This window comes from Bactrocera neohumeralis, unplaced genomic scaffold (assembly GCF_024586455.1).
Source record: "Bactrocera neohumeralis isolate Rockhampton unplaced genomic scaffold, APGP_CSIRO_Bneo_wtdbg2-racon-allhic-juicebox.fasta_v2 cluster09, whole genome shotgun sequence".
NCBI lineage: Eukaryota > Metazoa > Arthropoda > Insecta > Diptera > Tephritidae > Bactrocera > Bactrocera neohumeralis.
In genome coordinates this window covers 10,528,159-10,540,510 of record NW_026089622.1, presented here as the reverse complement: position 1 = coordinate 10,540,510, position 12,352 = coordinate 10,528,159, and the positions used below count along the sequence as shown (strand labels likewise).

Genomic DNA, 12,352 nt, shown 5'->3' with positions numbered 1-12,352 from the left:
CTTTGCGCTTTTGGGTTTTGGTTTTTGTTCTCGTTCATTTTGGTAAACGAGTTGGGAAAGGTTGGTCACTCTTTGCCGAGTCGTATGCGGAAGGCTTTCCTCCGACCTCGCCCGGGCATCGGAAGGGACCGTTCGCGATCAGCTATTTATTACCACCCGCTGACCATTTAGCCCTCGTCACGGGTACCTCGACATCTTGGCTTAGGGTGGTGTTGGTGCGGGTATCCCCATACTTCCACAATAGGAGATTGGCGTAAAACCTTGGGTTTATTCATCCATATCACTATTGTGGGAATTATGAGGTGTCCCTCTTAGTTCGTAAGATTAAAGTGCGTTTCCTTTGGGGATGCACACTTTAATCTTAATTAAGCCCCTTCGCCACGACAAGGCCAACTTCTTATCAGTTATTTGATAAGAATTTTACAATATCCATGAAACTTTTTTCAGAGTATGTGTGATTTTTTTTTCGTCTATGCTACCTTTTTTAGGGGCACAATGTGAAAATTGTTTGTGTCTATTATATTGCTTATTTTGGGAAAAGCGCATTTGAGCTACGCTCACGCAAATAGATTGAGGGGGCTTGGCATTCACGGCTGTGGTGGTACCCTTTGCATCGTCGTTAGGGTCTTTGCTCAGTAAGGAAAATCTGTTACCATTAAGAATTTCTGGCTTTTTACTATTTAAAGTGCATGGTTGAAAATTAATGTAACGAAACTTGGCGGAAAGATCTGCCTTCGCTTGAAATCTCCAATTAGCGCCATATTGCGAAAAGAAAACGACTGGCGCACTGCTGTTAACTCGGCTATAACCACAAAAGCATTGTCCAGAGAACTTGTATTATAGAGAACGTTCACCGCGTTGCCAAATTTACGATATTTAATTTTGGAGGGGTACTGTTTTCATTGTGGATTCCACCATAAAAATATTACTAGCGGATTTCACCCACATTTAACATGAAGGGGCTCGAAAATAGCAGAATTGAGCATTTTCAGTGTTAAATGAGAAAAGTGATGCTAATTTCAAAGTACGTTTACAGATTCGCATATTTACAATGTGCAAACGGCTATGGATATCATTTATACTTAGATATTCTACATAAGTATATATGTACAGCAATTTGACATATTTCATGATTAATTCCGATAAATCTGTTGAAATGTATAATAAAGTCATATTTCTTTATTACTTAAATATTATAATTAATATAGGTTTGTTAAGTTATATATTTATATACATACATATGCATTTATTTGCTTTGGGCATTAAAAGTTTTGATAACATCTTTAAAGACCAAGCCGTCGCATAGATTCACATATGCAAGTTAATACCACCAGTTCATATTAAGCCTTGACAGACGACAGCGTTAACCCTGATTAATTGCGCACTTAATCAGATCCAAATTTATAGGTGACGGACACCAGCGATGCGAGTTAGCGAAGAGTTGATTGGCATATTAATAACATTTTCAATTTTATAAAACAAAAATGGATAGAAGACAAGCATTGCAATTGTTAGCCGCACAGATGGTGCAAAACCACAATTTGTTAAACAAAAGTATAAATACATTACTATTAAAACTGCTTCAAAAGATTAAATTGATGAAGCGATACTGGAAACTAGTACCAAAGTGGCGTCTTGAGAAATAAGGGAAAGAAGCGCCTGGAAATTTGTAAGTTTAATATATTGTATATTGAATATTAATATTTTATACCCCTCATTTATATATGTATGTTATTAATAAAAGGACCGCAATGGCACTTTTTGGGAGTACGATGTCAAAAAGATGGATGACATCCGATTTAAAGAAAACTTTCGTGTAATAAAGAAGCTTTTCACAAAGTATGTGAAAAGGTTAAGGAAATCGGAAAGTCCAACAACAACATGCGACGTTGCATTCCACTTCAGAAAGAGTAGCTATTGCGTTGTATGCGTTAGGTTCTTCAGCGGAATACAGAACTGTAGCAAGTTTATTTGGCGTAGGACGCACCCCAGTTGGGGAAATAGTTGTGGATTTTTGCAAAGCTGTGTGCACAAATTTATCGGATTGCATCAATTCATATCCCCTAAGCACAGAAGGAGTAGAGCGAAATGTACAAGGTTTTGCACACCTTGCTCTTCCGCAATGTTTTGGAGCAATAGATGGCTGCCACATTGAGGTTCAGCCGAAAAAGGAAAATGCGATCCATTATTATAATAATAAGGGGTGGTACTCGGTTGTTTTGCTGGCAAGTTGCGACTATAGGTAAATTTCATATACTTATTGGAAATATTTATATAAATCCTTTCACTATTTTATAGATCAAAATTTACATATTTATACATGTTGGCTCAACTGGAAGAAATAATGATTCTTACATTTTTGAAGGTAGTTCCTTAAAGAAATTTCATGAAACCGCTGATATTTTTGCTCAGAGCATCAAAATGATTGGAGATGTTAACTTCCCCGTATTACTTATAGGCGATTCAGCCTTTCGATTGTCGCGTTACATGATGAAGCCTTTTCCATACTCACCAAATCAACCAGTGTTAGAAAAAACATTTAACTATCGTTTATTCAAATGTCGCAGAGTTATAGAGAATGCTTTCGGTCAACTAAAAGCTCGATTTAGAAAAATTGGCAGAGGTTTACCGGTAGCTCCAAAAAACGTTAACGTTACTATACATACATGCTGCATTTTGCACAATTTTCTAAAAATTGAAAATGATGAAATTCCTTTTTCGTGGATCCAAGATGCTGCAGAAATAATTACAGAAATTCAACCACATCACACTACAAGAGCTGGGGAAAATGATGTAACAGCATCGGCTATTATAAATGCAACAGCTCTGAGTTTTCGTGAGTATAGCTGTATAGAATATCAAAAACAAATATTAGTACACTTAATTACAAACATCCATTTTTTAAAGAGATCATTTTTTTATTTAAATTCATTTTTTGTTACATTATATAATGTTTTAAGACTAGAAAATAACAAAACATTTCATTAAATAATGGTTTAGGACTAGAAAAAACGATAAAATTATTTTAAACTTAAAGTTTCTTTGCGATTTTCTCCATAAGGGTTAAAAATCTTTCGGACAAATTCTTGTGCTGTCGAACAGCCTGAATTGTTTCCTTTGAAACGTGCTTTGTTTCATCCGCAACCCTTTCCAATATGTCAGTTTGTTTATTTAAAACCTTTAACAACTCGGCGCTAAAATTACGTTTTCTTGTTGCAGATGAAGGTGATGGTGATGATGACGGCAACGAAGGTGGCAGCGAACATGATGGTGATGGCATCGGACATGATTGTGATGGCAGCGGACATGGTGGCGATGGCCATGAAATTAAAACAAAGATAATAATTTTCGTTTAGAAGTCAATGCAAAATACTAAAATTACTTACTTTTTATCTTTAACCGTCGCTTTTCAAAATAACTTTGTTTACATTTAAACGTAAAACGGCTGTCAATTATTAACAATGTTACTAACGAAAATCCCACAAACTCCCTAAAATTTTGAGAGTTATGTTTGGATTCAGCAACGGAGTTGGCTGTGGTAACTCCTGAATTAATCCCGGAAAATGCAGTTAATCCGGTTTAACGCTGCCATCTGTCAGGGCTATTAGATAAATATTTATTATTAGTATAACTGACATCGTCATTTTCAACAACACGATATTTCTCCTGTATTATTATGTAATTATACTCTCGCAACAAAGTTGCTAAGGAGAGTATTATAGTTTTGTTCACATAACGGTTGTTTGTAAGTTCCAAAACTAAAAGAGTCAGATATAGGGTTATATATATCAAAGTGATCAGGGTGACGAGTAGAGTTGAAATCCGGATGTCTGTCTGTCCGTCCGTCCGTCTGTCCGTCCGACCGTGCAAGCTGTAACTTGAGTAAAAATTGAGATATCATGATGAAACTTGGTACACGTATTTCTTGGCTCCATAAAAAGGTTAAGTTCGAAGATGGGCAAAATCGGCCAACTGCCACGCCCACAAAATGGCGAAAACCGAAAACCTATAAAGTGTCATAACTAAGCCATAAATAAAGATATTAAAGTGAAATTTGGCACAAAGGATCGCATTAGGGAGGGGCATATTTGGACGTAATTTTTTTGGAAAAGTGGGCGTGGCTCCGCTCCCTACTAAGTTTTTTGTACATATCTAGCAAACTCTTGTAGCTATGTGAACCAAGCTCTACAGAGTCGTTTCCTGTAGGCATTTCCATATACAGTTCAAAAATGGAAGAAATCGAATAATAACCACGCCCACCTCCCATACAAAGGTTATGTTGAAAATCACTAAAAGACTACCAAAAAACGTCAGAAACACTAAATTTTACAGAAGAAATGGCAGAAGGAAGCTGCACCCAGGCTTTTTTAAAAATCGAAAATGGGCGTGGCGTCGCCCACTTATGGACCAAAACCATATCTCAGGAACTTCTAGACCGATTACAATGAAATTCGGTATATAATATTTTCTTAACACCCTGATAACATGTACGAAATATGGGTGAAATCGGTTAACAACCACGCCTTCTTCCAATATAACGCTATTTTGAATTCCATCTGATGCCTTCTCTGTATAATATATACATTAGGAAATGAAAATACAATTCAATACTCAAAGTACACAAAATTGATCTAATCTAATTAATTTTACAGCAAAATAAAAAAATATGTAAATGACGGATAATGAAATCTCGATTATCAATTTATCATGCGAGAGTATAAAATGTTCGGTGACACCCGAACTTAGCCCTTCCTTACTTGTTTTTTTGTTTCATTTCATTTACAATTTCATTTACAAGTTTTGTTTGCTCCATAAATTTAGAAATTTCGGAAATGAAATATCACTAATTACAAGATCATTGTATAAATGCTTTATATTCAATGCATCTTGTTTAAGCATAATTATAGCATTGTCACGTATTAAATATTTATTTATTTATGTCTTCACATACAAAAATAACGTTATTTTGTTTCTCACATATAACATCATCAAATATTATTATAGAATTTAACTTCACTTTGTAAAGTCCATTCGGGCTTTCTATTTAACTAAACATTAGTTCGAGTTGCATAACTATATCTTCGTAGTATACGAATATCTGTATCACGGCTAAAGGAATTGTACAAAATTACCGTCTAAAGCATCGTAAATTGTATTTGATTAGTGTCGCAACTTGTGACCATGGGTCCTGCTCTGTGATAAAATATGTCGAGAATTTTTAAATGATAAATTCCTCTTAAAACTGTGTCAGAAATATTAGCTTCCCAATTATCCATAGCATAGGCCGAACATAGCTTCGAATATTGTCGAAATAGTTTTTGGACTCTTTCTTTATGATTCCATTATTTGATACGAGGCCGTCATATTATGAATTAAAGAAATCATTTTGCGTTAATAGTGGAATATGGACTATATCATTATGACTTCACATAGTAAAGGAATTTGTTTTACGCAATGTAGGCTCTTAAGCAAAATGCTTAGCTAAACAATGCTTATAAACCAAGTTCATGGAACCAATCAAAACTAGGCGATATTTCAACCAATGTATATTTGAACGAGCTTCGCAAATGAAGTGAATTATTATCAACATTATCATCAACTTCATTTAATTTTAAATTTGTAGTATTACGTATTTTCCTGCATATTTTCTCTATTTTTCTTGTCTCTGTACCCAACCTGTAAGCAAGTTAATCTATAACTAATTGATTGAATGACTGACTTTCAATAAATATTGCCTACCGAACATACAAATTATGTTCACAATTTTGTTTACAAATTGAGAATAAAAAAAAACTCACCAATATTAAAGGAAGTAATTTGAGCTCCGTCAGGATCGGGAAGGATCTGCCCCAGCCGTTCGATACCAAGCGAGCTTATAGATAACGTGACTCCCTTTCGTGTAGCTTATAGCGAAATACAGAAGATACAATCTTCGATAAGAGTGTATAGCTGAGGGCGTACGCCGCTGATATTGATATAATTGTCCTCAACAACCGTACGCAATTGAGAAGTAAAGTCCTCTCTCGAAAACAAAGGCGAAACTCTATAAGTCCTTCTTTATTCAGGTAGATATGGACCTGACTGCACTTGCTATCTCGAATGGGCTCCAAATTGCGAAAAAAAGAAACGACTGGACCGCTGTTCTTAACTCTGCGTTAACCGCGTAAGCTGTGTCTTGGCCAGTAAAGAAGAAGAATGGGATATCGTCAAACCACACGAAGAAATTACCTCTGGAGTTTAAGTACTGTTGATGAAGATACAACCAAATAATTAACCTCGAGAAAAAAGTAAACAAATTCACTATCACTAAAATGCTTTGAAATTTACCTACAAACTTCTATCTCACCGAACATTTTATACTCTCGCATGATAAAGTTATAATCGAGATTTTATTACCCGTCATTTACATATTTTTCAAATACCGTATTTGTGTAAAGTTTTATTCCGCTATCATCATTGGTTCCTAATGTATATATTATACAGAGAAGGCATCAGATGGAATTCAAAATAGCGTTATGTTGGAAGAAGCCGTGGTTGTGAACCGATTTCACCCATATTTCGTACATGTCATCAGGGTGTTAAGAAAATATTATATACCGAATTTCATTGAAATCGGTGAAGTAGTTCCTGAGATATGGTTTTTGGTCCATAAGTGGGCGACGCCACGCCCCTTTTCAATTTTCAAAGGCTGGGTGCAGCTTCCTTCGGCCACTTTTTCCGTAAAATTTAGTGTTTCTTACGTTTTTTGTTAGTCGGTTAACGCACTTTTAGTGATTTTCAACATAACCTTTGTATGGGAGGTGGGCGTGGTTATTATGATTTCTTCCATTTTTGAACTGTATATGGAAATGCCTGAAGGAAACGACTCTGTAGAGTTTGGTTCACATAGCTACAGTAGTTTCCGAGATATGTACAAAAAACTTAGTAGGGGCAGGGGCCACGCCCACTATTCCAAAAAAATTACGTCCAAATATGCCCCTCCCTAATGCGATCCTTTGTGCCAAATTTCATTTTAATATCTTTTTTTATGGCTTAGTTATGACATTTTATAAGTTTTCGGTTTTCGCCATTTTGTGGGCGTGGCAGTGGGCCGATTTTGCGCATCTTCGAACTTGACCTTCTCATGGAGCCAAGAAATACGTGTACCAAGTTTTATCATGATATCTCAATTTTTACTCAAGTTACAGCTTGCACGGACGGACGGACGGACAGACAGACATCCGGATTTCAACTCTACTCGTCACCCTGATCGCTTTGATATATATAACCCTATATCTGACTCTTTTAGTTTTAGGACTTACAAACAACCGTTATGTGAACAAAACTGTAATACTCTCCTTAGCAACTTTGTTGCGAGAGTGTAAAAACTAATCAATTACGTGCAAATCAATCACTTCCTATTTCGTTGATGTTGATTGAACCAACTACATAAAATGAACGTGAAAAAAGATTTTTACAAAAATTTATTATCACGCAATGCACTTGAAATTAATCTATAATATCAAAAGTTATTTCCACTTCAATGCATTTTTTACAAACAATTCTTGAAATTTAATGTGCGTTAAAAATTTAATTGTAACAGAGTAAATTACAAATACATATGTATTTGCAACTTATACAGAACAAGGCCGAAATGAACTTCTGGATACGATTGTTTTAAGGGGTCAGTAGGGTAATCTGGCCTGTTATTTGACATTTTTTTCATAGAAATTTTTATTCCACAATAGAACTTTTTTCACATATCATGAGGTATATCGTGGAGTGTATCAACAAATTTTTTCGGAACTTTTTGATGCCATCTGTCGGAGAAATGGCTAGGTGAATGAGATGCGTTTTTTCACTGGCATACACGATTTCTCATGTTTGGATCATCTAAAACACAAAAACCCAATTTATTCTTAAAAAGTACGTGAATGTTATCGTCCTTACTAGAATCATGAAAAAATGTTGATGAATAAAGAAGTAATTAGCGTTTTTTTAATTTTTCCCATGTTTTTTACATAAATTTTGTCATAACATTGTCAATAAATTATAAAAAATATAGGGATGATAGCCAGGCGCTTCGTGAACATTAAAAAAAACTAAGTAAATTGGTTGAGTAGTTCGACTGGATTCATGTCCGCCAGTTTAAAAAAGTGTGTTTTGAAAAAACGCATTTAAAGTTTGAGGTGTGCATTCCGAGCGCTCCGAACGTCGAGCTGTATTATTATTTTCGGGCCTTCTTCGACACCTTCCAATGGTAAAAGGGGTTTCTACAATAATTCTAAGGGTATATGGGAACAGAAAATGCAAAACAAAAAAAAATTGAGAAAAGATTACCCTACTGAGCCTTAAATGTTACTCGTAAAAGAGAGAAATGAAAACGCTCCACCGCGCTTGTATCTGTTTTTGTCGTAAAATCTGCACATTTTTACCTATGTTTCCATTGACGTTTTTGCGAAATAACGTTGTCTACTTCTACACGTCTTCGTGTTTCCAACTGTATCAATTCAGGGTTTTCATTTACTACTCCGTAGCAGCGAAATTTCTATAATTATTGATATGCTCGGAGCAGAGCAGAGCACATACTTTTACAATGTTCCGCTTTGGCTACCGACAAAGTGAAAGCGGTAGCTATAGCAAAATGAAATGCTACGGGAGTAGAGTAGCTTTTCAAACTCTTTATAAATTTTATCCATAAAAGTCATAGACAACACAGTCCAAAAGGGAACACAAACTTTTTGTTAGCGTAATTAAATTTCAAGTATATAAATTATTTAACTTACTATATATTAGGCACACAGCAGGTATATGGTGTATATGTACAGTGGTGGTCTTGACTAAATTGCATCTATTTCTGGCTTTACTATATATTATGAAATAATATATAAGGTCTTTTCATATCATCACGCACTCCGACGCACTTATTTATAGACTTATCGCACTTTTAATATTGTTAACCATTTTATCACACAGTCTATAGGGGTGCTGCAATTACTTGATCATTAATCCTTTTAGACGGTGGGACCACGCCCACTTTTTTTAAATTTTTTTAAAGTGCAGATGCCCTTCTCTAATGTGATTTCTTATACCAGAAGCATTTATCTATCTTATCGCAGAGCTTACTTATGACAATTCATTCATTTTCGATTACTGACAGATAATCACTCGGAATTAAACTCGTATCGTCATCCTGATCATAACTCCATATCTAGTATCACTATTAGATTTAGGTGCAACAAAGCACCGATAGGTGAACTAAACTAGTATAATTGAATGAATAAGTCATACCCGCATACTTACATTATTTGAATGAAATAAAAAAGTAAGAAAGAGCTAAGTTCGGGTGCAACCGAACATTTTATACACTTGTAACTAGCAAGAAGCAAAGCCAGGGAAATACTTTAAGATATAATCATATAGGCTGAAGTCAGCCCGATATTCGAAAATCCTGATATTAGTTATATAGGCCGCTAGGCCAAGTTTTCGCTCAAATTTATTTATTTTAAGCACAAATCTACATTGTTATGAATAAAACTCTCTTATTTTCATTGGGATAACTCCTATATTGGACAATATATGCGGTACAAAGTCACACCCAATTTCGAAAATCTTTATTTTAAGTATATGGTTGCTAAAGGAAGTATTGGCTCGATTCAACCTAATTTTGACATACCTAGTACATACATACATATCATTATAACGGAAGAATTATCCCTTAATTTTAGTAAATTTTCGAACAAAGGTCAACTGTAGGTACCAGGGTCTAAACATTCGGTACCTAGGGGCGTGAACAGTTTTCATTGGATTTAATCAATGTTTGGTCAAAAAGTGGCATTAACTAAAGGCATTATTCGGACAAAGTTTTATCCCGTTTTATTAATTGCTTCCTGATTTTTATACTGGAAACTGAACGAATCAACTGGAATTTAATTTTTGATTTGCTATATGGGAAGTAGGCGTGGTTTTTATCTGATTTCGTCCATTTCCACACTGTGATATAAGAATGTAAGAAAAACTACACATACTAAATTTTGTCGAAATCGATTGGTTGGGTCCGAGATATGGGATTTCACCAAAAAGTTGGCGGTGCCATGTCCATCGTCAAATTTTCACATCGGCTTTCCTGAAACTTTCCCATCTCGGTGGTAAAATTTAATGTCTCTGGCTTATTTAGTTATTAATTTATCGCACTTTTAGTTTCGATTCTTTCATTTTCACACTGTGGGTAGCAATTCTTAGAAGATTTGTACTCAGCAAATTTGGTTATTGTTGCTTAAGGTGGTATTCTGGTCTAGATTTTTAAAGTGTCGTAAAAAAAAGGCAATTAATATTTTTAGTATCCATTTTTCTCTAGTTATTTGATAATTTTAGAAGAGTACAGAAAAAAATTAAAAACTAAAAAAAGTAAAAAATTTCAAAAATTATGAGCTGACGAAGTGAGGGGTCTCTAAAAATTTCCACGTGACCATACCCATGATTTCAACCCTCCTAGTTATCTCAAACCAAAAAAAAAAACAGATTATTAATCTAGAATAATGTCGCAAGGGCCGAAACTACAGAAAAGTGGGAAACAATTTTTTTCACAAAACGGCGACTGCCTGAAAAAAAAGGATTTTTGGATCACTTTTTCTGACTATTTCGATTTTTTTTAAAATAATAAAAATACAAATTTGGAGATGGGGCTATTTCCAACCATAGACAAGCCTCTAAAGAAGACTCTATAAAATTTTCAAGTAAATCGGTCCAGTAGAACCTGAGAAATCGTGGGTGTCGTTCCGAAAAAGTCAGTTTTGAGAAAAACGCGTTTAAAGTTTCGCGTAATGTCTTTTTATGTACGATTAGTTCCGGCCGAACCAGTTTGGATGCCGGGTCAGTTAAATGCCTGTATCTCCGAAAATAATTTGAATTTCGAAAAATCCTCTTGTACACATATTCTTGAATAGTTAAACATTGAACGTGTAAAAAAAGATTTAAATTTTTTTTAAATTTCTAGACCAGAATACGCCCTTAAGTGGCTTAGGAGACATGTAGATTAAACTTAAGTTGCAGATAATTTCGTCTATTTAGGAACCAGTATTAACACCACCAACAATGTCAGCCTGGAAATCTAACGCAGGATTGCTCTTGCCAACAGGTGCTACGTCGGACTGAGTAGGCAATTGAAAAGTAAAGTCCTCTCTCGACGAACAACAGCTAAACTCTATAAGTCGCTCATAATTCCCGTCCTGCTATATGGTGCAGAGGCTTGGGCGACGACAGCAACCGATGAGTCGACGTTGCGAGTTTTCGAGAGAAAAATTCTGCGAAAGATTTTTGGTCATTTGCGCATTGGCCACGGCGAATATCGCTTTCGATGGAACGATGAGCTGTACGAGATATACGACGACATTGACATAGTTCAGCGAATTAAAAGACAGCGGCTACGCTGGCTAGGTCATGTTGTCCGGATGGATGAAAACACCCCAGCTCTGAAAGTATTCGACACAGTACCCGCTGGGGGAAGCAGAGGAAGAGGAAGACCTCCACTCCGTTGGAAGGACCAAGTGGAGAAGGACCTGGCTTCGCTTGGAATATCCAATTGGCGCCACGTAGCGAAAAGAAGAAACGACTGGCGCGCAGTTGTTAATTAGGCTATAATCGCGTAAGCGGAATCTACGCCAGTTAAGAAGAAGAAGATATTAAACTTATTAGAGGGCGAGGCCACACCAACTTACAGCTTTATAATTTGGTGCTTAGTTTGGGCGCTTTATAGGTTTTCAGTTAATGGCGATCTGTGAACGTGGCAGTGGTCCGATTACGCCCATCCACGAACTCGAAATTTTTTTTGTACTAAGGAACCTGCGTACCAAGTTTCATCAATATCTTAAGACGAACAGACAGACAATAAACCGGATTTCAACTATTCTTGTCACACTGATCATTTATACACATATAATCCTATATCTATCTCGTTTAGTTTTATGTGATACGTACAATCGTTAGATGAACAAAACTATAATACTCTGTAGCAACTGGTTGCAAGAGTATAAAAATTAATTCCTAAGTCTCATATAATCATTTGTTAAGTGTCATTGTACTCACATTCTAATTGTCAGTGTAATCATTTTTTAAGTTCAATAAATATTTTTATATGATATCGGTAAGTGCTACATAACTGGTAACCCCGTATATATATTTTAGGTCACTGGTCAGTTTTCAATAGGCGAGGAAAACGAAAAGGTTGCGAAAATAGTCGAATGCTTGAATTTAAAAAAGACCCGGGGCGTCCGTCTGCTTAGCCGTAGCAGAAAGAAAGAGCGCCAGTGCTTCGTCCGTCAAGTCTCTTTTGTTATTTTTTTATGGTGTCCTTATGTGTGTGGTATTTGTGTGC

General features: G+C 35.7%; 1 protein-coding gene across 1 annotated transcript in view; it reads left to right on the top strand.

Moving 5' to 3' along the window:
• The window catches only part of LOC126764609 (uncharacterized), a 36,418-nt gene extending 32,971 nt beyond the window's left edge, over nucleotides 1-3,447 (top strand). Inside the window, exons 2-3 of the mRNA XM_050482276.1 lie at nucleotides 2,299-2,836; nucleotides 3,220-3,447. Of these exons, the coding sequence (XP_050338233.1) occupies nucleotides 2,299-2,836; nucleotides 3,220-3,356 (675 nt within the window). The 3' untranslated portion in view covers nucleotides 3,357-3,447. The remainder of the gene's footprint in view (nucleotides 1-2,298; nucleotides 2,837-3,219) is intronic.
• The last annotated feature ends 8,905 nt before the right edge of the window (nucleotides 3,448-12,352 follow it).